Source organism: Strix uralensis, chromosome 23 (assembly GCF_047716275.1).
Source record: "Strix uralensis isolate ZFMK-TIS-50842 chromosome 23, bStrUra1, whole genome shotgun sequence".
Classification (NCBI taxonomy): domain Eukaryota; kingdom Metazoa; phylum Chordata; class Aves; order Strigiformes; family Strigidae; genus Strix; species Strix uralensis.
Window position 1 is genome coordinate 3,262,076 of NC_133994.1, and position 25,840 is coordinate 3,287,915.

At 47.0% G+C, this 25,840-nt stretch overlaps 2 protein-coding genes across 10 annotated transcripts in view; one reads left to right on the plus strand and one right to left on the minus strand.

The window, feature by feature from the left end:
- The window catches only part of PUSL1 (pseudouridine synthase like 1), a 28,054-nt gene extending 25,532 nt beyond the window's left edge, over positions 1 to 2,522 (minus strand). For 2 of the 5 annotated variants that reach the window (XM_074892856.1, XM_074892855.1), the window contains exons 1-3: positions 2,330 to 2,522; positions 1,122 to 1,179; positions 382 to 479 (exon numbers count right to left, since the gene is read on the minus strand). In XM_074892856.1, the coding sequence (XP_074748957.1) occupies positions 382 to 459 (78 nt within the window). In that variant the 5' untranslated portion in view covers positions 460 to 479; positions 1,122 to 1,179; positions 2,330 to 2,522. The remainder of the gene's footprint in view (positions 1 to 381; positions 480 to 1,121; positions 1,180 to 2,329) is intronic. The other 3 variants (XM_074892857.1, XM_074892854.1, XM_074892853.1) reach the window with 3 other exon arrangements.
- Positions 2,523 to 4,879: 2,357 nt separating this feature from the next.
- ACAP3 (ArfGAP with coiled-coil, ankyrin repeat and PH domains 3) overlaps positions 4,880 to 25,840 on the plus strand; it is a 100,090-nt gene continuing 79,129 nt past the window's right edge. For 2 of the 5 annotated variants that reach the window (XM_074892773.1, XM_074892771.1), the window contains exon 1: positions 4,882 to 5,320. In XM_074892773.1, coding sequence (XP_074748874.1) covers positions 5,274 to 5,320 — 47 coding nt within the window. In that variant the 5' untranslated portion in view covers positions 4,882 to 5,273. Of the gene's footprint in view, positions 5,321 to 25,840 lie in introns of all 5 variants that reach the window. The other 3 variants (XM_074892770.1, XM_074892768.1, XM_074892772.1) reach the window with 3 other exon arrangements.

A 25,840-nucleotide genomic window follows, 5' to 3' on the forward strand; every position in this document is an offset into this window, starting at 1 on the left:
GGCTATCACAAACAAGCACGGTGGGCGCACCACCTTCAAACTGCTACGGTTTGTGATCTCAGGTTAGACAGCCCGAAAACGAGAGGCAAGTAACAACAAGGTTGGCTATTAATACAAAGGTGTGAGCTGACCTAAAGCAATTTCAACCCCTTCAACAATCTCTTATCTCCTAGACAGGCATTTTGAACTACATGATGCTTCTAAGAGAGAAAAATGACACAGCTTCCTTTCCATTCCTGCCCTCCACAGGAACACGGGATTCACCAGCATTGCTCAAATATGCAGCTCAACAGCAGCTTGTAATTAAACTACAACTGGGTTACACAAACATCCAGGTGTGCTGAGCATTTCCCCTGTGCAAGTGACCCACTTTCTACTCACTGGTGTAACAGTGGGCCTTTTGCATTCCTGTTGCACACTCACTCCAAGCCCAAACAACACTTGGGTCCTGAAAGCCATCCTTATGTTCTGGGAAATCCCTGGGGGCAACACAAGAACAACAGTGACAACAGGCTCATACCTTTTTTCCCCCAGCATATTAGAAGAACTCCAGAAGAATGGAAACTAAGCATTTTTTTTTCCTTTGGAACAATGGATATCCTGCTGTGCTTTGTTCCAAAAATGTCTATCAGAGGCATCCTCTCCCCAGAGAGCACAGCATCTAGTTTCTAAATCTATAACAGACTTAGACATGAACTAGAAGCAGAGCAGCTAAGCCTGCTCAGAGCAGAGGCAGTTCTAAGAATGAGTGGAGGCAAAGCCATAAGTGTAATGAAGCTCACATGCTTAAGTACCTTCAGGTGGGCCAGCACCTGAGCAGGGGCTCTCAGAATCATAGTTCTGGACTCAGGTGCCCCAATTTCAAGTCTCATTAGAGGGTTCACATCTTTTTCAGGACCAGGATCTCAACGTATCTGACCTCACCCTGACCTATTTCTTCCACCTGTATACTGATATAATTTCTAAAGCACTTTGATTGCTTTGAATATTATAGTGTTTGTGCAAGCATCTTTTATTGAGTGTCAATCTAAAAATATTATTTATCCTTGATAATATCTGTAGCTCAACAATGTGACCCTAGAAGTTTTGTTTTAATGATAACATGATTAGCAAGGACCTACCTCCAAATAATTCTGGACTCCAACCACTGACTGGTCATTCGAAGTCTTCATAACCCCACTGCAGAGCAAAACAAATACAGTAGTTATTGATATGTGTTAAGACCCAAGGACTTAACACAGAGTCCACCAAAACATCCAGAGGTTAATGGGAGACAGTCATCAAATTGCTTGCTATTGAGCAACCTGAATCTTTTTACAGAATTTGCAGGGACCACTTTGATGAATGGACAGGAAAATAGATACAGTGGTTATTTACAAGAAAGGAGGCTGGAAATAAAAATCATCCTTCAAATGTTACTCTCTGGACTAGCCCTTCAGGTGGAGGCTGATGGGAAGATAAGGCACACAAATTACACTAGAAAAGAGTTTGCAGAAAAAACTATTTCAGGGCCAGGAGTTGGTTGCCAGTTGCAGGCCCCTTTCTTCCAGGCCCTGTGGAGGTCATAAAGGGACTAAAAGATGGTTTGTGATGAGCTTCCTTCTCTACTACAGAAGTCACAGCCATTCACAAAAGCTGATGAAATTCCTAGAGATATATCCCAAGGCTAAACCCAACCTACCTTTAACTACTCAGAGTAATTTAGGTCAGTACCCACAGTGATACAGCCCGTGCACTGCAAAAGAATTGTGCGCTTTGGCATATGATGGTAGTAGTCTGTAAAAGCCTCATGAAGATAGGCACAATTCCATGAGCTGGAGCCGCAGAGATTCTCCCACACGCTTTCTTTTTAATGTAAACAAGCACAGCTACTACACATGTGGGATGTTTAAGGCCTGGGGAAACCCAACTTCAGCTATCATCCTGCAGGACTCACGGCCCACAGATCACTTTGCCTTCATCCCTCCAGCAGCGCAGGTACCTGAACCACTGAGAACTGCCCACACCACTGCTGCAGGGAACACAGCAACTTGTTCCCCTCCAGCCTCAGATCACAAACTTGCCGCCTTCGCTCTCCTTTGCTTTCTCTTTGCCCGTTTTATGCATCTCCTACCCAAACCATCCCCTTCCTATCGCTTCTACACAAGAAAGCAGAGCCCAGCTCTCACCTACTCCTCAAGGGGTTTTTCCCTCACCAAAACCACCGCACTCGCCCATCCCTTCCCTCAGCCGCCTCCCTGTAGCTCTCCCATCCCCACCCATGGCAAACCCCCCTCAGGGCCGGTTTCCTTCCACCGCACATGGCTGACGGGGCGGCTGAGGCACCTACCTATATCTACTGCCCAAGTACTGAAACAACACTAGGTACCGGGCTGGGGGAGAGACCATCTTTGCTGCCTACGCCCCTGCGGCGGGGGTCGAGGTCCGGCTCCGCTCGGCGGGGCCGCGGGGCGGACACCAGCGGCCTTCCCGCGCTTCTGCGCGGCGCCGCTTCCCTCAGCCGCCTTCCCTCAGCCCGCTTCCCGCCGGCGGCCCGCCCAGCACCGCCCGCTTCCGCCGCCGCCGCCGCCGCGCTGGGTGGGCCCCGCCAAGGGCCGCGGCCTTGCTGAGGCGGCACCCGGGGCCCCGGTGGCGGGGCCTCAGGGCCCGGGGCTCGCCTGGCAGCGGGCCGGCCCGCGGGGGGAGGCCGACGGCAGCGGTTCAGAGCCCTGCGCGGGGCTCCGGGGCTGGGCCCGGGCCGGGGCGGCGTTTGGCCCGGGAGAGCCGTCCCGGGGCTCGGCGCCTCCGTTCTCCCGGCCCTGGGACACCGCACCCTGTCTCGGAGGTTTTCCTTTTGCCCGGAGAGAAACGGAGCGACGGAGGGAAGGTGCCCAGAGGGAAATGGAGCGACGGAGGGAAGGTGCACAGCCAGTGCTTGTGAGGGAACAAACCCCTCTTGAATCCTGCGCTTTATCTGCTCAGCTGCTCTTCAGCTCTAAAGCTTTACAGCAGGCAGCCATCTCTCGGCAAGCGGCTTTGCCTTAACATTTGACATTAGAAACCACCCAAGCTGGACTTAGTTTGGTCTTTTTGTTCAGTTTTTAATGCGAAATGATCCCTCGGGCTATTCCTAGCGCAGTTCTGGGGGCTTCGGTTGCCCCCGAATCAGATCAGCACGTCAAAAAATTAAGAATCAAAGTGCCAGAGCAGGAATATAACTCCCACAGAAAAAAAATGGTTTATGAGGCCAGAAGTTTACAGGGTGAAGGCCAGAGCACAGTATTCACCACAGCGAGTGGCTCTCCACACTACCTTTGCCTGCGTTAGGGTTACTTGTGAGTTTGGGACCGTTGACTCAGAGGCTCTGATGTTCCCAACCTACCCCGCGTGAAACTGCTCCTGACTCTGCCGATAGCCACGTCAAAGTCGCTGCAAAAAAACACCACAGGCATTTCGGGCGAGCCTCTCTTCATCTATTTCAGCCTGGCTATGAAAAGATGTGTGCAGGCTGCCTTTTGCTGAGGATAAATAACAGCTACAGGGACAAAAATAGGTGAAGATAATGATAATAAACAAAGGCTGCAGATGTTCTTCATGACTATGTATTTTAAAACCTTTATCCATCTTGCTAAAATACTGAACGGCAATGTCTGTATGTACAATGGCTAGCCTAAAACTGGTATAAACAATCGCCCAACTAATTAGCAAAACAGGGAGAGCAACAGAAAAATCCCTGGCCCCCTCATACAAATCTGAGATCTGTTTTGAATGGAAAAATCCAACCAGCTTTCAACTCGCACAATGGCATCCAGACTGTATTATAATGAAAGTGATGAATCTCAGCTTTAAAGAGGATGGTAATTTCTAATCCCTGAGCTTGTACATACACACGCAGGCAGAAACATCCACACACTTTCATCTGTGCTGGGAGAACCAAAGAGAAAAAAAATTGTATTGATTTGACCTTTATGAAACCACATAAAGCAGAGGCCACAAGAGGTCACCTTGCCCCTTCTCCTGGGCTGAGGCAATCAGCGGGGCTAATTCCTTTTCCTGCCTTCTTCAGAACTCCCCAGCGTCTGATAATTGTGTTAAATAAGTCAGACTTTTGCTCACACACAGCTACCCTTGACTGTGCCTGACAAATCAAGCAGGTCTGGGAACTCAGATGGAAACAGGAGCCTGGCCTAGAGCTGAACCTCAGTCGTAGTTTGTGTTTGGAAATGGCACCAAACATCTTATTTCATCTCATTTCATCACAGTTCTGTCCACGGCTGAGGTAAGGCCTCATTGTGACATTTTCCCATGGATTCAGATGTCCCTGGCCCTAGTGTTTGTCTGACTCCTGGTTTTAGTTTAGGTCCTTATGACACAGGATGCATTGTCTTAAAATGTGGAGATTTACATTCAGGCTCCTCTCTGAGTCTTTAACTCATTAAAACTTGCAGTGAATGATGAGGTTTATACTGTTCTTCTGTTTGTGGTGCTCGATGGGTGGAGGATCAGAACTAAGCCCACTGTAATTAGCCTCGTTTATCCATGCCACATTACACTGCTATGTCCTGCAGCAAATGTGATCTGTTCAGCTGGACCCACAAGCCCAGATGTCTTCCTCCCTCGCGTGATTACACTGGCTTCAGAGGAGTTCCTGCAGATTTACGGATGGCTGACGGGCAGCCGCAAATCCACCGCCGACAGAAAATTAAAAACTAGATTACGTAGTTAACAGGATTGATGCCAATCCTTTTGACACCGCCGGTATGGAATCGCACGGCGCGTCCTGGACAGTCTGATTTTCTCCTGCCGTGCCCACACCCCGGTGGCAGTCCTACCCGCCGGTGACCGGCTGCACCTCCAGCTCTTGGCTCACCCGCAGGCATTGCCTGAGCTGGTGGCCGAGGCGGTGGCCACTGTCCCAGCCGGCTCAGCCCCCAAACCCACGCCTCAAACAGGGCCACGCGTGTCTTCCGCCAACCTCACACTGAGGAGAAAGCCCCGGCGGGCAGCGGGACCCGCGTTTCCCCGCCCCACCGGCAGCCTGCGGGGGTCCAGACCTCACCGCCGCCCCGGGACGGGGACGGGGACCCGCGGAACCAGACCGCAGCGGCCCTTCGCTCCGCTTCATCCCGCGGGCGGTTCCGCGCCCCGGGGCCAGCCGGGCCCTTCGCTGCGGCGGGGCGGCGGCGGCGGGGAGGGGGTGGGGGGGTGGTTGGGGCGGGCGCTCGCGCGTCCGTGGCCGCCGGCGGGCGATGCGCTTCCTCCGCTGATCGCGCTCCGCGGGCCGAGCCGGCAGGATGACGGTGGAGTTCGAGGAGTGCATCAAGGATTCGCCCCGGTTCCGGTAAGCGAAACCCCCCGGCGCGGGGCAGCGTTCATCGCTTTAAGGCGGCGGGGGACGGGGGGGGCGCCAGTTGAGCGCTCCGCCGGGCCGCGGTGGGGCCGGGGCGGCCGCGGGTGCTGTGGGGAGCGGGGAGCCGGCCCCGGCGAGCCCCGGCCCGCAGGCGTTAGCCACCCCCCCCCCCGCTCCTTTCCCCGTGCGCTGCATCCTCGCCCCGTTGCCCCGCTCGGTTCGGGCGCTTTGCAAATGAAAAATTATTAATTGTAGCAGGCAGCAGCCAGCGCCGGATCCCTTCGGTAACGGGGTACACGGGGACCGGCTGGACGGTGCTGATTTAAACCGCCCCAAGAGCCAGCGCGAAGGAATACATTCATTTTCCGTGCACATTCCCATCTCTCGGAGGGTGGATTTTTTTTTTTTTTTTAGCCGTCTTGAAGGAATCCGGGCTATGACAACAAAGACTCCGTCTTGGCTATGCTGCATTTAAATCAGGCCGTTGCAGAAATGCCCAGGGCTGGAGAGGAGCCTCCGCTTTCTGGGTACAGATGCTCCATTGTGCCCGGAGCATCCTTGGCTAGGTGTCCGGACGGGCTAGGGTGTCCTGATGCTATAAAATAAGGAAGATCAGGGCTCCCATAGCAAACAATCTCCTGCTGCTTTCAACACTCTGCCTGGATGGGGACAGAGGGAAAGAAAGACAATAGCCTGCAGAAGCAAGTTGGTTGGCTGTGTGAACAGGGTAAGGAGTTATAAGGGGTCTCTCCTTCCCTGGAGGCATTTCTTGTCGCTTCATCTCAAACCCTTTTTGTTTATTAAGTGGAACGGTTTGCATTTTCCTTTTAAGTGCATTTAAAAAGAATTTCTTGGAAGGCAGGGTTGGTAGGAAAGGCTGCAGTGGTCTGTTGCTGTGGCTGCTCTGAACAATTGTCATTTTGTGAATGGGTGTGTGGTTGTGTACAGCTGCAGGTAACGCAGATACCTGGGCACGTGCATCTTCATTATCCCGGCACACGGGAATATGTAGGGCTGTGGAAAGGGTCCTCCTCCATGCGTTTTAATTTTAGTTGCCTGCTAAGACCCTGCTCTTTCGTGTTCCAGAGCTGGTTCAGAAAGTGTAATGGACAGTGTCATGTGAGATGACAGGCTGGTCCTATTTGTGTGCCTGGTTGGCATTGGAATCATGGGAGTTTTTCATCTGGAAAAAGTTAGATGCACAGACAGGTTTGCAGAAGGTATGAAGCTGCTTCTTTAAACCTCTTCTCACTTGGCATCAATTAGAATTTATCCGCCCCCCCTTTTTTTCTCTTCTGACTGTCATTTTATCCTATTGTGCTGCAGAGCATGTGAACTGTTCAGTGGCATCCTTCCAGAGCTGTGACTTCACTGTCCAGATGTCTCGTTCCACATGGCAGTGACCCTTTTCCTGGTGACGTCAAGATTGATTGATATGTTTATTTATTTATTTTGCCTTTGGTGTGTGTGGGCTTCAGGCCAAGTTTCTTAGTATGCAGGCAACATCGTTCTGCTCTGTCTGCTCCATCCATACAAACAAAACAGCTCTCAGAGCACTGTGTTGGACCTTTATCAAAAGCCAGTTATTTAAGCATGGAATTATGAACTATTTCCCAAATGGCCAGACACAGTCTGCCTGTTACAGGGAGAACAAGAGATTAGACTAGAGAAGTAAGCCTGTGTATTTCAGGAGGGCTGAAATATAGGTGGCAGGGGAATATGTAAACTATGAACACCTCAAACACTGAAAAAATACTGACATTAGCAAGCCGATAGCAAAAAAACCCCCCAAACCAGAATAGAATTATTCAGACTTTCTCAAAGGGTACAGGTTTTAGCCTCCTTGTATACTTTTCTTCATCCCAACTCTTTAGTTCTTCTGTTACTTGTCTGTAATACAAGAGAATCCTTAGTTGCCTGTGAGGGGCAGGACTTCTTCCATAGTGTGTGGTAGAGATGCTTACTAACATGACCCTAAAATCTTACAACTATAAAAAAGGTAGAATGCCATACAAGCTAAACTATATACAAAAATATAGATAAAAATTTGGTGAGAGAAGGACAATATAATCCACTTTCTCAACGTAGACTGAGACAGCAGTAGATAAAGTCATTTGTCATAGGAAACATCTGCGGAAGAGGCAAAAATTGAATCCAGATTTCCCATACCAGTCCCTTGGCTAGGAATCACCCTCCCTTTCCTGCTGGCACCCACTGCTGCACAGAGCCCCTTTGCACTTCCCAGCAAAGGGTTGTGCCATGTTTTACAATTGGCTCATTCTCCTTAAGTGAGCCTTCGAGATTATCAAATTGTTTTCTGTTTGTTATACAGAGGGAGAAAAAAACCCATTGCACGGGCATAAACAAACCCTGTGTTAACCATCCCATCATAAGGCTACCAAACTAGTCTACTTCAGCAATCAAATCCAATTACATGTCAAAACACTCCAAATCAATACTCAATATACACTCAATCCATCATTGCTTCCTACTTTATAGGGACCAGTTCCTACAGAGAAAACTTTTATTTAAAAAAAAAATGTTACTTAAATGTGTATAGATCTTTAGATTGGTAGATAAGCCTTATTTCTGTAAGGCATCTTGTAGAGACGTGTATATTCAATTCCAGTAAACAAGTATAATTACCTTGAAAGACCAGTTCTAGCACATTTGACTGCAACCCCAATAGATATTGCGGCTTTCATCTCTCTGATGTGCAGAGCCTCTGTTTAGCTAGCAGTAGTCTGGGAAATCTAGGAATACATTTCTGACTTGATCCACTCAGTCACGGAAGGCAGTGGTCTGGCATGATGCAAAGAAGAACCCATTCCTGCTCTTCCCCTTGCAGATTTGTTAAGCAACAGTATGAGATGAGTACATTTGGCTCATTCTTGCAAAATGGAAGTCCTGGGGCATACTGCCAGCTCCCACAGCTTACCCCCTACCTTCATTCCCTCCTCGCTCAGGGAAGATTCGCTTGGTGCTAAGGGATGGGTAGGGGTATCGTTACTCATTCGGGGTGTAAATTCACTCTAGGAACAGTCATGAAGACAAGGGAAGAGTAGAAACAAATTGCAGAGGTTGGACCTGGCTGTAGCACTCTGTGGGTCACAGAAAACCCCAGATGCCTCTGTGGTAATTCCCACGAGGGAGGGAAATAAGTGGTTATTTCCTTAACTAGCATTGCTATTGTAGTTGTTGTTGCTATTAACTAACCTTATTAATCAGACTTGTCGTGAGGTCAGGGTTACCCACTGCAGCGTGGGCTGCGTGTCAGTGGGGTGAGCCAGGAGGTGCTGTGCTCTGACTGTAGCACAGTGACTCAGATGCCAGAATCTCTCAGGGGGAGCCCTTACAGGTACTGTGACCTAAGGGGACAGACAGCTAACAGCATCCCTCCAGATACATCCCAGCCCCCGGCCACCGAGGGACCTCTGTGCTGCTTAGCAGGAAAGGCAGACCTGCAACTGAGGCGTGGGCTACACAAGACCACGTAGGTGCCCAGATCTGAGGGGTGCCAGTCTTTCTTCACCTCCCCCATGCCTTGCAGCCTCTTGGCTGGCGGTGAGGCAGCAGTTAGAACCTCGCAGGACTCCCTGGAGCAGCACTGTCATCAAGCAGTGACCCAGGGACACAGGCAGAGACGTTTGTTCTAGCAGTGTGCAGCACTGTCTGCACGTTAGCGTGGCTCTCATTAGGCAGAGAAAATTGCAGGAGTGTAATTTTAGCTCCATGAAAGATGCAAGGAAAAAAAAAAAATTGTCATTTGCCAGAGGAAGAGGAAGTGGAAAAACAAGTACATTTAGAAAATATTTTCTAACTCTTACTCGGGTGTTTCAAACAGAATGGGAAGCATTAAAACCCTTAGTCAAACTGATCTGGCTAAGTCTGATAACAGATTGAATTAGACAAGTTTAAAGCTAGCATAACCAGTTTTAATGCGTACATGCTGTGTGAATGTGTGTTAGTGAAGGTCTCTGCAGAAAAATCTTCAGTGGCTTCTGTGTGATTTGTGTCAATTGACACTGCACGCCATTGATGTGCTGTTTGAGATAAGCCAAACTTATTAGCTTAAGTTACTTAAAAGCAAATCTAAAATACCCAGAATGGCCAAAGAAAGAATTTTCACCTGTTTAACTAAATCGGTTTAACAAAATGAGCACATGCATTGATTTGAAATTGGGTTTTGTTACACAAGTCTCCTTATGTAAGCAAGATCCCCGATACTGATTGCAGTTGCGTGAAGATACGCCTACACAGAGAGCTTCCTTTTGAATCAGAGACTACTGAGTACAGTTGCCATCACCTGCTGGTTTAGCTGCACGAGAGAGAAGATATTATCACAAAAGCAGCGTGATATTATCTGTATCAATCATAATACCCGTCTTTATCTGTTTATTCTATTTCTTCTCTCTTTATCATTGCAGTTCTAAAGTCAAAGGGTCTGAAGTATGTAAAGGAAGAAGTCAAAGCAAAGATGTCACTATAGAGTTACGTCCTCTCACAGTACCAGCCATGAGATGCTCTCCCAGTTACAGCAGTCCGTCCTGTCCATCCAGCCCCTAAATATCTGTACATCGGTGTGGTGCTGTCCGAAGGCAGTGAGGCTTTTGTTTCCTCTCCTGGCTTCCAGCCTCCCTTTTTCAGCGTCACTTTAAAGTGACCCCAAGTCAGTAATACAGAATCAAATCTGGCCTTTCCCGGGGTTGTACTGGGGCACGGTGTATGGTGGGGTCCATCTCTAATCTATCAGGTTGGCTTCACCCCCCACATACGTATTTGTGGCGGTTTGTGCCTGATGTGCCAGACCGAGACTGTAGCTGTGACAGCTCCACCCCAAGGGCCCTCCTTTGCCATCGAGGCTGCATGACATTTCAGCTGCTCTTGTTTCGGGTGAATCCCATTCACAGCAGGTCACAGCAGGACCCTCACGTGGCACAGGGTTTTTTTCCGCCATAGGTGGTATCACAGAAGCATATGGAAGCAGAATTCCCTTAATCTGAGGTTCCCTGTCATCAAAACTATGTGAATCCTGAAGTACTCAGGAAAAAGCTGCAGTCCTTCAGCCTGCATTACTGTGGGAAGATCTGAAGGCATTTATTCAATGTGTAGTCAGGGAAAATCCCTCGGTATGAGAGAACTGACTGGGTGACAACTGACTTGAGATCTCTGGCTTGGTTTCATAAATGGTATTTTATGCCAAATTTTTGGCAAGCAGTTTCCTTAGTAACTTTGAATTGTGAACTGCATAAGTAGGGTATCCCAAAGGGCCAAGGTTCAGAAGCTAAAACCCCACTGATCTATCACAACTCTCCAAATCAGAAAAGATTTTTTTAATATTTTTTTTTCCCCCAAGATAAAACTGCCTGGACTTAGAAGCTGTGAGTTTGCAGTGGATATTAAACTCTGAAATACAATCTCTCAGGCTGCTCAAGGGAGCTATCGCTCATAAGTTTCATGGTGTAGCACACAGACAAAGGAAACTGTGATATTTCGTAATTTGACAATTGACTTTGTTACCAGAATAACACTCCCGTAACACACCTTGCTTTGTAATAGTATCTACCCTGTAAGAACATCTGCAAACTTTGAATGTTTCTAGTTGTCTAGCAGATGAGTTTCTGAGTTGGAAGTTGCTTGCCTTCATTTTCAGTAGCTGTTCCTCTCTGTTGTCTTTCTGCTGGCTGGGATGTATGTGGCTACGCAGAGATGAAAATCATCTGTCAGTGATAGTCTTCTGCCATTTTGCTCTCTCCATGACTCTCCTTCTGGTTGCCCTGAGATAAGTGTAAGGAGAAAGCTGTTCAACCTGAAGGATTTTTGCAGGAAAAGTTTCGCAAAGAGTAAAACTCAGGCTGTCACATGCTAAGGGTGTAAGTCTGGACTGCGTTCCCTCAAAGCCTTCCAGAGGGCAACACCACAAGGAACTGTAAGCTTTGTCCTGTTAGGATGGCCAAAAGCCACTGAGAAAGCCAAGATTAGGATTTTGCTAGCTGCTAGTTTTCTAACTGTAATAAAGAATGTAAGAGGGTTGAAGTTTGATGACAAAGCTTGCTAAAAGGGAAAAAATCAAAAGAGCAATAACCCTGTGGTGGAAGAGGGTAATTAGGCCCAGAGGTAAGGCGGCTGAGAGATGCTGATGCTAGCTTATCTCTGCTATTGAAATTATCTGTGGGAGGGTCATCCATTCCTCCTCAGAGAATGCCACATGTCTTGATAATTGTGCTTTGTTGGTTGTCTTGGCACCATGCAGTGCCTCTGGATTCCAACCCCGGTCCTCGAAGGACTGCAGCATGGCCAAGTAAGCACGTAGGATAAGAGGTCAATGAAACATTATTTGGCATAACCTCATTCATGTGGACTCTAGACAGGCTCCTGTTGAAATGTGTGTTACTGCAAAGCCAGCGAGCTTTGCATTCTAGGGATAAGTCAGAGTCTGTTGTCACTCACACTGCTGAAGCTCAGGAAGCTGGAAAGGTGCCACAAAGCCAGTTTTGTGGTGATGGGAAATGATGGTGTTGAGCCTTCATCTGAAGGGAACCCAGGCTCTCTGCTAGCTAGAGTGGAGAATGGGGAGTCCAGGGGCTGAGGGCCACTGCTTGCTTTGGCACTGGGCGATTGTGTGACTGAGGAAAGTCCATTTTATTCATTTCAACAGCTCCTGTTTCATTTTCCTTTGCTAGGAAGAGGGACAGGATGGAAGGGTCACACTGTATCTGAGTCAAGAGCCTGTGAAATAATTAATGTTTGTGATGACAAAGCACCTTCATTAACGTGATGCCATCATCACTGATTGATTAATTATTTCTGGTGATCCCTTTAGGTAGGAAAGTATGGCATTCCAGCACTGGGCTCTGGGGGGAGGAGGGCTAGAAGGGAGTGCAACCGTACTGCTACCACACTCACCAGGGACCTCTTGCAGCCCGTGTGAGAGAAGCCATCTGTTTACCTTCATTTCGTTATGCCTCCCAGAGACAGGAAGGCAGTGCCGACTCCTGGAGTCAGGCTGGGTTTTGTTGGTCTCAGTGGCATCATCAAGGCTGCTCTCCAGTCTACTGAGGGAGAAGGGATGCAACAGCATGATGGAGAATCCTTTGCCTGGAGGAGCTTGGACTGGGTGTCTGGCAGCTTTTTCTGGCTGGCCTTCCCTGTGCCAGACATCCTGAGATGGGAGCTTGTTGCACGTTATCAGTGTTATCAGTGACATAGCCTCTATTAATCTTGGTGCTTTTGCAAAGTTTCGCACTGTCAGTAGGGCGTTTCAGCTTTGGCCTGTAATCACTGGATAAGGAATAAAGCTCTGTCTCACTTGCTAATGCACAGATCAGGGCATTGTAAATTCCACTACAACTCCTGAGTTAGTTAAATACATGCTGGGGGATCTTGCAAGTCCCTTTCTCCAGTGAAACAGTATTTTCTGATTTGTAGGGCACATATCCTGGGGTTACTAACACAGGTACAGTGAGTTGAGAGACCCTGTTCAAGTCATGGAGTGGATATAAGGAGGCTGAAGGCTTTCAGTTTGGTATTAGGTCTTAAGAGGGTAACAGGTGAACTCAGGATGGAAAGTGTGTGCGCTGGATTATTTGAGGTTAGGAACAGCATGAAGGCTGAGACCTGTAATCAGAGCTACAAGAGCAACTTTGGGTCTGGATGCAGCTGTCTCTAGGCTGTGTCTGTCCTGTCTGACATAGTTTGTCAGGGTAAGCACGCATGCCTAGCCCCGGTTCAGATACATGGGGCTGGGGAGAGAGCCAGTTTCCCCGCCACCTAGTAGTTTCCTCTAGCCATTGCAAAATAGATTTATGTTAATTCCTGCACCTAAAAGCTACATGAAACAACCCCATAAAGCCTCAAGTCTAAGCATCCTAAACTGCTCTGTTCCAAAGGAGCAGTGGAAGAGCAGGGATGGGTGGGATGAATGAAAATCAAGCACAAGAGCTTTGGAATCTCAAGCTTTCTGAAATGGCGATGGTCCATTTAAAACCTGGTTTCATAACACTATGAAATTTCAGCCACAGTATTAATTTTTTTGCAGCAGGAAGGCCAGTGGAACCATGAGTTTTTTTGGCTTCCTAAGCACTGGCTTTGCTTAAAAAAACAGGCTACTGCTAGCTTTGTAAGTTCAGTTATCTGGGATAAAGAAAAGAGCCCTAGAAACAGACTTGCAACCAAGTTTGGTTGAGTTTTGGGGACAGGACAGAATGTTTCTCTGGAGCCAACAGTGCTTGCTGCTTGTTTGCTTGCAGTTCTGCTTTACATCAGGGCTGTATTCTGATTTCAAACATTTACAGTCATTCCTGACTGCTATTTCCCAAGCGTTTGTTAGACACACAGATTGTTAGCTCTTCCCATAATTAATGTGGTTCTGGTCTAATGTAAAGCTTGCTTTAAAAGTGAGGGTGGAGGAAAGGAAGTGAAAAAAAAAAGTAGATTCAGCTCCGTGCTAACATGATGCCATGCTAACTTTTCCTGTGGGGAAAGGAAGAGGAACTAAGAGCAGAATTTGTTCCCTCTTTGACCAGCAATTGCAGATGGGGAGGAGAGGGGGAAGCAGGCATCATGGCCAGTATGGAAGGTTGAGATTTTTACCTGCCAGTAGCTTCTAATTGCCACTTTATTTTCTGCGAGACATTGCAGAGCCTGCCTTGTTAAGGTCTTGGAATGGATGAGACAAGGAATTTGAGCTGCAGAATTCCCTACGTGGAGGATGTTGGAGCACTGGGGAGCTGTACGCCTCAGGCCCAGGCGAGGGGGATGGACTATGTGGCTTAACTGCAGCCCCAGGGAGATGTGTGTATCTTCCAGGCTGCGTGGAGGTGAATTGTGTCTCTGCTCCCAGCCCACAGTAGCTAGAATGTAAGTGGCCAGCGTCCCCCTCTGTAGGACCCCATAGGATAGGGAGCAGAACTAGGATAATGAACAATGACTCCTGTGGACTGTGAGGAGGGTGGAGGCTGATTTCCTGCAACTCCGCTGCATCCATGCCTAGCTGCAGCCAGGCTGGCCCTCAGCCCAGAAGCAGCTGCCCACACTGCAGTCACAACATCCATCATGGCTGGCGATGTACCAGCAAGGGAAAAGCATCATGCTTAAGGTTCTGCCCATCGTGAGAGTTGCTGGAAGAAAGGGAGAAGTGTTTCTACTTCTGTTGCAACAAATGAAAAGAGGACAGGGTATGCTGGACACTCCATTCCTCTAGAAGGCTTAGTCTTTACGTGTTTCTTAGTCTTTATGTGTTTCTTCGGCACATGCTTGGTGGTGAGGAAGCTGGCTCTGCCACCAGTCCCGTGCACATGAACAGAGCCTAGGCATGTGTGTATCTGCCCTGACAAACTAGGTGAGACAATACCGACACAGGTCAGAGAAGTACTGAGTAAGCCACACGTGTTGGTGCAGGAGCTTTTTACTCCTCACAGCCACTGCTCCCAAAAGAAGAAGATGAGGCAAGATAATTGCCCCTACACAAACCTCTTGGCAGAATGTTCCATTCTTTTGCCTTGGTGGGCTACATGTTTTGTCTTACTGGAGAGGGTTTGTTTTAAAGCAGTGCATCTACAGATCTTTTTATTTTTGCGTGTTGCTGTCTCCTCTGTCTCCCCTCATTTTGTAAAGAAGAGAATTCAGTTCAGAGTCTTTGATTTACAGGAAGGAAGAAAGGACCAGAAAAAAATAGTGGAAAAGTTGTGTGTTCTCAACAGCCCATATCAATCCACCAAATAAAAGGTTAACCACATGCAGTGTGGTACATTTACAGCAGAGTATGCCCACACACACGTTATGCTCTTGCCTTGTTTCACCTTATCTGCAGAAGTTTACTTTGCCTATGTGCCAGGACTCTTCTTGAGGGAGGTGGAGAACATTCTGTTGCTGTGATATAGTTAGCCATCACTTAATTCACTGTGGAATAACACACACACGTACATCGTCTCTGAGAGTAATCATTCTAGTGCAGAAATTTTACTGGATATAGCGAGGGAATGGCTAAAAAGCAAAGCAGTATATTCATTACAGTGGATTAAAGGGATGATGTCAGAACTCATGGGTGGCACATCCCGGAGTGAAGTGCTCATTCATTCCTTAAATAAGCATAAAGTGGCACAGTCTAAACAGATTATATAATATCAGAGAGTGAGATAATCCGTTCTCTGCATACCCAGTCTGCTTCATCACACTACGGCAGGGCTTAATAATTTCCATACTCTTCATTAAATGCCACTGCTAACAGAAAGAGCATGTGTGAACATGCGTGTAAATGCACATGTGCACATGCAGTGTTTCCAATGGTTGGATACATCTGCCTGTTGATAAGGTAGGAGAATACTTTATGGGCATAAAATTTAGCTGTATAGCCCTCATGTACATGCATTCAGATGCGCAGAGATACAGACATGTAGCTTATAGTCCTTCCTCAGCATCCAAGCAGCTGTGCCAGTCTTTATTTAACAGTACATAGAGGAGACTGACATATGGTTTTGTCTGCTAAATCTCTGACCATTGGGCTAAAAATAGAGTATACTACGTGTTTAGATTTTACTGACATGGTCCACATATATAGCTACAGTAAAGTATCTCCATGGACATAGGGAGCAGCTAAAGGAGATTTATCTGTACTCCTATGACAAAGAAAAGTTAGGTTATGCAAGTATACACACTTGTGGCTTGCTTTGAGGCCATTTTATGCCCATGCACTTGAGAAGAATAGCAGCTTAAACATCAGTATGGTCCTGCTACATTTGCAGTGTTGTGGTAATGCAGAAATCTCCATGACTACTTTGAAGAACAGCTATTTAAGCATGTCCGTTGTTCCTGCTCCATTCTAGCTCAGTGAAACAATGCTGTTTCCCACAGCTCAGTTTCTTTTCAGAATATCACCCCTTTGTTCTTTCTGATAAACCCAGTTTTTGGCAGGAAGTATGGATTTGTCCCCGCACCGTGACCTCACCCCAGGATGTAGGAAACAGCCACTGTGATAGCACTGACATAGCAGGAGGCCCCTTTTCCCTTCCCTTCCCTTCCCTTCCCTTCCCTTCCCTTCCCTTCCCTTCCCTTCCCTTCCCTTCCCTTCCCTTCCCTTCCCTTCCCTTCCCTTCCCTTCCCTTCCCTTCCCTTCCCTTCCCTTCCCTTCCCTTCCCTTCCCTTCCCTTCCCTTCCCTTCCCTTCCCTTCCCTTCCCTTCCCTTCCCTTCCCTTCCCTTCCCTTCCCTTCCCTTCCCTTCCCTTCCCTTCCCTTCCCTTCCCTTCCCTTCCCTTCCCTCCCCTTCCCTCCCCTTCCCTTCCCTTCCCTTCCCTTCCCTCCCCTTCCCTCCCCTTCCCTCCCCTTCCCTCCCCTTCCCTCCCCTTCCCTCCCCTTCCCTCCCCTTCCCCACCCCACACTTCCCACACGCTTCTGTTCCCCCACTTCCCACACATTTCTCTTCCCACTTCCTGGCTTTTCTTGCTTGCCCCATCTGCAGGCTGGCACTTCAGATGGTGCTCTCAGATTTGCAAACAGCCTACCTGAAGGTTGGAGGAAGGGAAGGCAGCAAGCTGATGTTTGTAGAAAGACGCCTGCCCTAAGTATTCAAAGAGTGTAATAAAACCAGTTCTGCCGGCTTGAGTTTAGGAGTTTGGAATAACGCAAGCTCTTGACGTACTACTGACTCATCTGAATTCAGAGATAATGCATAAAGCTATGGGACAATGCCAGACTAGTAAATAGGACTGAGACACTGGAAAACTCCAAGCTGTATATGTTGTTGGGATGGGAAAAGACTTCTCTCAGAAGTCAAAATGCTATACCATCTGGCCTCATGGACTTTAATCTTTGCTTGTGTTCACCACAATTATTCATAGTTTAGTACTTCATACTTCTCTTTTACCTGCAGTTCTGAACTGTGTGGGTTGAGATGAGATGTATGAGATGCCAAGAAATCAAGAAGTGGAGGTTTCTAGCCAAATTTTCAGTATGGAGAGTGAATATCGGTAAATCCTACAGGGCTGAACCCTGTTGTTCTGACCCTTGACTTTGTGCTACAATTCTTTTTCTGCTGCTGAGGCCCAGTTACTACAATACCAACTTTATTCTCCCTTGCCTGGGCCACATCATTCAGTACAGAGGATGTATTAATTTTTACTCCAAGCAGCACTGGCCCCCGTTTCCTGCCCAATGATTCCCTCTACCCCCAACATTTTGGCTGTTTGAGTTTGGGAATTTCCTCCTTGTAAGTTAGCCTAACCATCCTATCTCCAGAGCAGGGTCCAAGACAACATCAGGTATGCGGCAGGATGGTAAGGTTCATCCTGCAAGGATGATCTACTAGCTCAAAGGGATGTGACAGTCCATCATATGGCCACAGAGAGCAGATAAGCAATCTGTAGCTGGTAAAAGTCCTGCTAGCTGCACTCAAAAGAATGTCCTTTTCTAAAGCTTGATGACTGAGACACTAATCCTTTATATGAGAATTAATTCCCCAACCCCAGCCACATCACAACAGTTCTGTTCCCTCTGGAGAGGTGTAAAAGGAAGTCAGAGCTAGAAAAATGGCACCATACCCGACCCTTGAGAGTAATAAGTAAGGGCAAGGGATGAGTAGTGTCTAGGACACTTATTCATATTTCCCCCAGCAAGCTTCCATGCGGCACCAGCTGAAGTTGCACAACCATAAACTCTCATCCTTTAGGAAAGTGTTGCATTACTTACTGGTATTGGTACTCTGCAGGAAAAAAACCAGTTGTTTCGTGGCACTGGGACACAGCAAAAAATATCTGGCACCTCTGGGAGGGTGCAAAGCAACACCCTACTCTCCCAGGGCAAAGGAAGGGGCAAGGACCCTCCCTTATTGCCCCCGGGTCTGTCAGCACTTTCAGCACTTCTGCCAGAGAGGGCAAGACCTTTGCTGTGTTTGGCAGGACACGACACAGGAAAAGCCTTTCAGACAGAGACAAAGGGAGCATAGAGGTTGGGGAGCTCCAGTTCTGAGCCAAGGCCCAGGGGAGGGAGAGAAAAAAGAAACAAGGAGCATTTAGTGCTGAAGGAGATCCCTGCTGGGGGAGGGTGGACTGAGCTAAACTACGGGCTAGGGGAAGTCTCCACAAAGCCTGCTGGAACTTGTCCAGCTCTGTTGGTAAACGGATGCCGCTGAGTTCACTTGGGGAGAAGACAGAACTGTTTGATACAAGTTTTTTGAAAAATCCATTTTGCTTGTAAAAGAAAGTAAACAAATGTCATCTGAGGAGTCGCATGCCCACATAATGTTTCTTTCTTCAGCTCGGGAAAGAATATTCCTGTATTCAGTCTTTGCTGTGCAGTTTCCCTATTGCCACTGCAAAAGCTCAATCCTTGCAACCCAGGAAGGGAGATGCCTTCTGATGAGAAGACAATCTATGCTCTAAAGTCGCTTAGCAAGCTTGATCAAAGTGTGTAGGAAAGAAAAAGTATCACTCATGGGAAAGTGCAAATGGCCCACCGGATGAAGTCTTGAGGGTGGAGAGTGTTTGGTCATTAGCGTGCCTGTTTCTGGGCTTGTGTCTCACTGGAGTCCTGTTTGTGGAACTTGTCATATAGATGAACTAGCTCGAGAGGGTCAAATAAGGCAAGTTACCTCTCTCTGTGGGAGACAGAGCAGGCCCAGGTTCTGGCAAGAGCCAGAAGTTTGGTTCAGGAGAAGTCATCTTCTGACTGCACAGTGCAGTTGGACTGCCAGGTGTGTTGTGGTGCCTGCTGCCTCATCTAGTTTGCTCATGATGAGTCTCTGGAAGATATTTTCTTCTCCAGAACTCAAAGCCCTCTCTTTCATCCTTCTTCTGAGTGACATTCCAGGAACTGAACTGCACAGAGTGATGCTAGGAGAGGCCTGGAGAATACTGAACTGCAGGAGTGCAGTTGTCTGTGCAGATTTCAGATGCAGAAACCTGTATCTCTTCCTGGACTTTTCTCAAAGTTTCAGAGATGTGGTGCTAAGATGTACTGCACATGGAACCAAAGAGTTTGAAGCCTGCAGCTGTGTCCTTCTTCTGCAAAGCAAGTATTCAGAACAGAAGGGAAGGTAGAGATCCATTCAGTTTGATAACCAGACAAATTATTAGCTATCAGCAGAAATAGTGCTATGCTCTGATGAGCTGAAGATGGAAGTTGCTGTGGGGTATTTACCAGATGATCTTTGTCAGGTGCTGTGCCAGTTCATCAGCATTAGTGCGCATGGCTGGCCTGTGAAACGGTCTGCATGGAGAATCCATCACTCTGAGGTGCTCAGCTCAGTGTTTTAGCTGAAAAATGACTTTCAGTGAACTGAAGGGCACAAGAATGGCATTGAACAAGAAATCGGTAGTCCTGACTGCTCTGGCCCTTAGGATGGTGCCTTTTTAAAGTCAACTGTCTGATTTACTGTCAGTCAGACTGTAGAATCCCCGAGAGGTTGATGTTCCTTACTGGTTTTACCAGAGTTTGCACAGACATCTGCATACTGCTGGGCTCAAACCACCAAAAAGGCTGTTTAGAGAAGAGACACTACCCTAGGGAAGCAGTCTAGTTCAACACTATTTCCTGACCTCATCTACCTATTCTCACCAAGTCAGTTTTCTAACGGGATTTTCCTTTCCACACACACTGAAATAGCAGTCTTGGAAGATTAACAGTACTATGAGATTGTTGGGTTGCTTCCCTTTTCTCTCAAGATTTGAGAAGCTTCTCAAGTACTATGAGCAGAAGTAGGAAATAGTTTGCTGCACCTTCTGTCAGAATTTCCCCCCTAGGCTAGAATGTTGAGTGGTGAAAGTAAACTGCCTTCTGTATAGCATTTTCTCTCTGCTTTCTATGCACATTATGATCTGCAGATCAATCAGGGTTGGATGGTGAGAGATCCAGATGCTCAAGTTGCTGTTGTCTCCTTGAACATTTGGCTGTGGGTTACAAAAGAGAAGCTGGGGGAAACCTGTTATCATGAGATACATTACATAAGGAGTGTATTAACAGAGCTAAGGAAAGATTTCGTCTTTAAGCCACTAAATCCTAAAGTAATTTAAGTTGGAAGAGACCTCTGGAGGTCACCTAATCCAATGCCCTTCTCAAAGCAGGTCCAACTAGATCAGGTTGCTTAGTGCCTTGATTCTACAGGAGCTCAGACTAGCTATCAGATAGTAGTGATGGAGAATTCAGTGTATGAGAAGAGTACTTGGTAAACTCAAATACTTTAATAAATTCCAAATTATTAAGCAATACTGGAAAAAGCCTGTACTTGTGTATGTATAGCAGAGTGCATAAAAGCCATATCTGTCATTGTATGTCTCCTGAAGAGAGGTGTCAGTTTTTGCTAAATATTAATGTACTGATTTAAAGTCAATGGAACACCATGCAACCAAAACATGAAGTCTTATTCATCTTGCTTCAAAACTCTGTCTAAACATACACCTCCAGCCTCTCAGTAGAAGGATGAGAGCCATAAACTGACATTTAGCATGTTTCAGACAAAGACTTGGATATTTCTGTAGCTGTGCAAAACAACGTGCAAAATGTTATGAACACTATTACCAAAGCTAGAGCTAAGCTAAGTTTAGGCACAGAATCTCTTCACCCATGAGAAAACATACTGGAAGCAGTTTTAGGGGTTGTATACCTACATCTAGCCTCCATGAAAAACATAGACCACCAAATATCAGGAAAACCTCTGTATTCATGTACTAGTGAAAAATCAGTTTGGGCAATCTATTTTTCGTGTCTTGATGTACTTTCCCTATTTTAATTGTTTATCTACTTGGAGGTCCTTGCAGCATTCAAAAGCTGTGCTGAGACCACCTCTGACTGCTCTTAACAGCAGAACAGCAAGCTGATGTCACTTGCTGGCTGTACTAGCTTGCTTTTAGCTAACTAGTAATCCAGACCCCACCTTGCAGCAAGACAAGCCAGCAGTCTCTAACTGTACTGCCCTTGGGGCTTTATAAGGAGTGAAGAGTTGAGTCTGCTTGCTACTTGTAGTTCTGCAGCAGGAAAGGAAGTGAAGCTGATAGATTTGGTGACAAGTTCAAGTGTTTGAGCAATCATTGGACTCAAAAAAGGAGAAGAAATTTTTCAGTGGAGCCTTTGAAAAAAACAAATGAGAATGAAACAACGAGGGCAGAGATGAGGACCCGGCATCTCAGGATCATTTCAGTGTCACTCACATCATCCAAGCTTCTGCTGTTCTACCTCAGTTTTTTACTGGAGAAAACTCTCTCGTGCTCTCAGGATCAAAAAGCATTGGCACAGCCTTCCACATCTGCATCGTGCGTATAGCCATCTGTAGAGAGATTTTAGTCAAGATTAGAAATACAGCTTATTCCATTATCCTGGAATAAAAATAGGAGACTCAAACCACTAAAAACAGCTCTTCTGTTGCCATTTCTCCATTAAGCAATTGGTATAGTTTATCCCAAAGATAGATGCATTTTAATGATGAGTAAAATCCCCTCCACACTCCTTAGTTCACAAGAGTGTCAGTAAATGAATTACTCTTTACAAAACATAACATGATCCTCAGATAAGGTAATAAAAGCAATTCATTTTTTTTTTTTAAGTGACTTAAATGTGAGTGGCTTTAAAATTACTTGCATAATCTGTTTTGACCTAGGTTTCTCCCACTTATTCAAAACACAGTGTAGATCTCGGATTGAGCCAGCAATTTCCACAGGGAGGAGATCGGCAGGGCAGCAGGAAATGGAGTACTCTATGGTTCGCTGGAAAGGGAAGCAAGGGGAAGTACACATCTACCTTATAGTAAGAGCTAATGATCTGAGAACAAAATGGCTGCTGGCTGCACAAAAGTAGTTAAAAAGAACAGGTAGCAGAAAGCATTATTGCTCCAGTGAGTACAAGTAGATCAGACTGGTGTATGGAATTAGCATAACACCTACTATAAATAGATTTATCTGGGCCAGAGTAAATCTCAGCCATTTTGACCAGAATGACAAGTCACCTCTAAATGAAGCAGATCCTTGCTGCGTTCAACCACAGAGAACTGGTTGGCTTCAGCCTAAACCAGAGTCCTCAGGGTTGGTGTGAGGAAGGTTAGAGCAGGTCCTATCACAAAGCCAGGCAATTCGCCTCCCACTACCTGCCTGCAGACCGTGTTGATCACGCTGAGGATGCAGAGCTGTAACAGACTCTTTGCAAAGCAAAACTGAAGCAACCGCAGTTCCCTGTGCTGTCCGAGCTCCCAGGAGGAGTGTGAACGAGCAGGTTTGGTTTCTTAGAAGCCAATGACAGCCGTGCTCTCGTGGCCAAGCAGGTCACACTGGCCTTGCAAGGTCGCTTCGGGGCACTCCAAACCGTAGACTTCAAGAGCCAAACAAAGGTAGCACCTCACAGACCAAGCACTACTTGCTCACTTCCCTCCAAACAGAAACTCTTCTCAGCTTCTTCTCCCACCCCACAGCCAGCCTTCCCCCCTGCTGGTGGCCTGGCTCCTAGCAGGGTCATGAGGTACAGCAGACCCAGCTGAGAGCTCTGCCCGGGGTGACACCTGGGGAGGTTTAACCCTCTCCTGGTAAAAGATTTTTAATTATTTAATTACAGAAGAGACAATGCCAGGTCTGGAAGGAAATGAAGAATATAGATATACGTGTATATATGTATTCTCTTGAAAGAGGGAAAGACTTTTAGTTGCCCTGACCCTCAATTTCCCTCCATTCTTTGGAGCAGGACCTCTCCCAGCCAAGGTGGAGGTGCGGGTCAGTGCTCACCTTATGGCTGGTTTTACTGGTTCCCTGTTCCCTTTCCCCAGCCCCTTGGCCCATCCTAGCGTTTGGCCTTTTGTAAGCTCTATCTGGATGTTTTGCTTTTCTTCTGATTAATGGTTTCCTGTGGGCTTGGAGGAATGTGAGGCAGGAGTTGCGTTCCACTTTGTCACTTCTGAGCAGAAAGGGAAACAGAGATTAGTAGCAACAGGTCTTGGTTTCTGTGGAGGTTTGCAGGCTGATAGCAAAGCTTTAGGAAGGATCAGAGCTACCTCGTGGTGACAGGCCAGAGATTGGCTGCCTTGCTGAAGTGCTGAAAGCACAGTGAGCTACAGACCGGGCAGAAATCATTGCAGCCATTGTTCCCATTTAGCAATAGCATAGACGTGGGTGCTATCAAATGCAAAGAGCAGCCATCTATTTCTTATTCCAGATGATTTTTATTTTAGATAATCTGAATATGTAGAAACTCTCCACAAAATTGAGCAAAGGCCATGGTTAAGGCTTGGCAAGCACGCAGAGTGAACCTTCCCTTCTGCTGCAGATCTGAGAATAAACTAGTCACTGCACACAAAGAGAGCCTTAGAAATGTGAAGATAAAGAGTACAGAAACCAGGATACTGTGTGTTATTCCTGCATATCCTCCAGGAACATGTGGTGTCTTTGTAGTGCTGTTGGATCATCCCTGTGTCTGGGATGGAGGCAAAGTCCTGTTCGAGCATTAGCCCATAAGATGGTTCAGGATACGAGCTGCCAGGTCAAAGCCCCTTTGGTTCTGGGTTGGGTGGAAGGCTGAATTTAGTGCCTTTTGGGTTGGTTGGTGTGTCACAGTCACCAGTTCTGAGGAGATTTTGTCAGTTGTTTTCCAAGTCAGGCTTGTGTGATCTCAGTGATCGAGAATCCAGGGCTGTGGCTTGGCCTTGACTCAGCCTCAAATCAAAACCAGGCACTCCTCCCCATGTGAACTCTATCTCCTTGGCCTGCTTCTTTCCAGGACATCTCATTCAGGGCTCTGCATTCTCATCTTCCCTTTGCAGTGAGAGGATGTCAGCTATGGGGAGGACGCTGACAAGAATTCCACTGTTGCATACCTCTGTCTGTCAGACCCCTTGGGCTCTCTGCCTTTTGGGCAAGCGTGGGGAATTCTTGCAAAGAGGGGACTTCATAGACTTCTCGATGAGCTGTCCATGGGTCAGAGTCTCTAAACACAACCTGCCTGCTATTAGAAGCCATAAACTCTTCCCTTGCGACCACTCGCCATGCTAAGTACAGCCCAGAAGTGTGGCGGGTAGCTGTGTCTGAACAGCATCCTTGGCCTGGCGTGTGGTTAGCCTGCAGATCGCTGTCGGATGGCCATCATGGTTAGCCCTACAGGTGGATATCCAGCTTGTAGGTACATCTTTCCAGCAGCTTGTATTAGCTGCACGCAGATGTGGTTTTATTTAACTCAGTGCGTAGTTATACTCTCTCTCTTTGAACAAGGCACGTGGTAAAATATTTCCTTCGTTGATCTGCTGTGTGAGTCTCTAATGGAATTTTTGGAACAGAAATGCTTATGTGCAGAAGAAAAAGCCTTTTTAAACAATGTACTGATAGGCAGCAGTCCTGCATCCCAAAGCAAATGAGGCCTTCATTAATTCAATCAGAAGCAGTTGAATCTCCATTCCAGTGGACAGAGATGTTCACATCAATCATGGCTGATATAAAGAGCATTACTCTGCCCACTGCCTCTCCACTTACGAGGTTCTCTCTGATGGGAGAAGGTGAGTGGCTGTGCAGAGCATCTTAGAGGTGCTCTGGACTTGCTGCTTGGGGAGCCAGTCCGAAGGAGGCAGCTGCTCTGCCAGGGATGACATCCTTTCATTGAAGTGGGCCAGGATGTGGCACACAGTGAACTGGGAGCCCATGTCCGCAGGATTAGTGCCAACATCTGGAGTAGTTTGGCTCCAGTTGTTACTATATGGGCAGAGAAGAGAGCTCAGTGGTCAACAAGGACTTGCAAGCATGTAGTTAATTGCTATCTCATTTCCAAAACGAGGACAATGCAGTGCTATCATCTGACTTTACAGAGGGGTTGACAATTCCTCCCACCGTTGGCTTTTCTCCTCTTCTCTTGTATTCTTACTTAAAGGCCAAAATCCAGATGTGCTAGGTGTAAGGTGGTCAGGGAATGGGCTTTTCAGCATTGCCTGAACCGTTTCACCACACTGTGTGCATGCTTATTGTCGGGTCCATTATGGACCAGCTGCAGGCTTGAGAACATCTGGCTTTCTTCCCAACTTCCAGTCTTGTTGGAAGACATATTACTTCCAGCTTGCTTTTGATGATTACCTTTCATTTTTTTAACAGAGGTTTTGAGTTATATTTATCTGACAGGCAGTGTGAAGTACTGAATGAGGGATCAGGCAGATCAATTCTATTCTTGGTTTGGGTGTTGACCTTCTGTTTTGACTTCCTTGGGTCACGTTACCTCTCTCGTGCCTCTCTTTACTTCTGTTGCTTTTTACCAGCAGTATTTACTTAAACTCACTGGAGGTGTAACAGTCTCTTTCTGTGGCACTGTATAAAATCAAATATACAGGAGTTTCAGTACGCTTGGAGAATGCAGTTGCTACTGCAAGTAATGCCAACAATAGCATCCTTTTCTTTCCTTATTTTTCTATGGGTGTGGCTTCTGTATGGATTTTGTAAGCAGTAAGTAGTAGCCAAAATGAGTACAGAAAAACATAGCCCATGGGTTGACTAGTCATGTAAAGATATTAATAACTGTGCACACAAAGGAAATCATTAAGAAACAGGCAGTGTTCCTAATTGAATGCTTCTT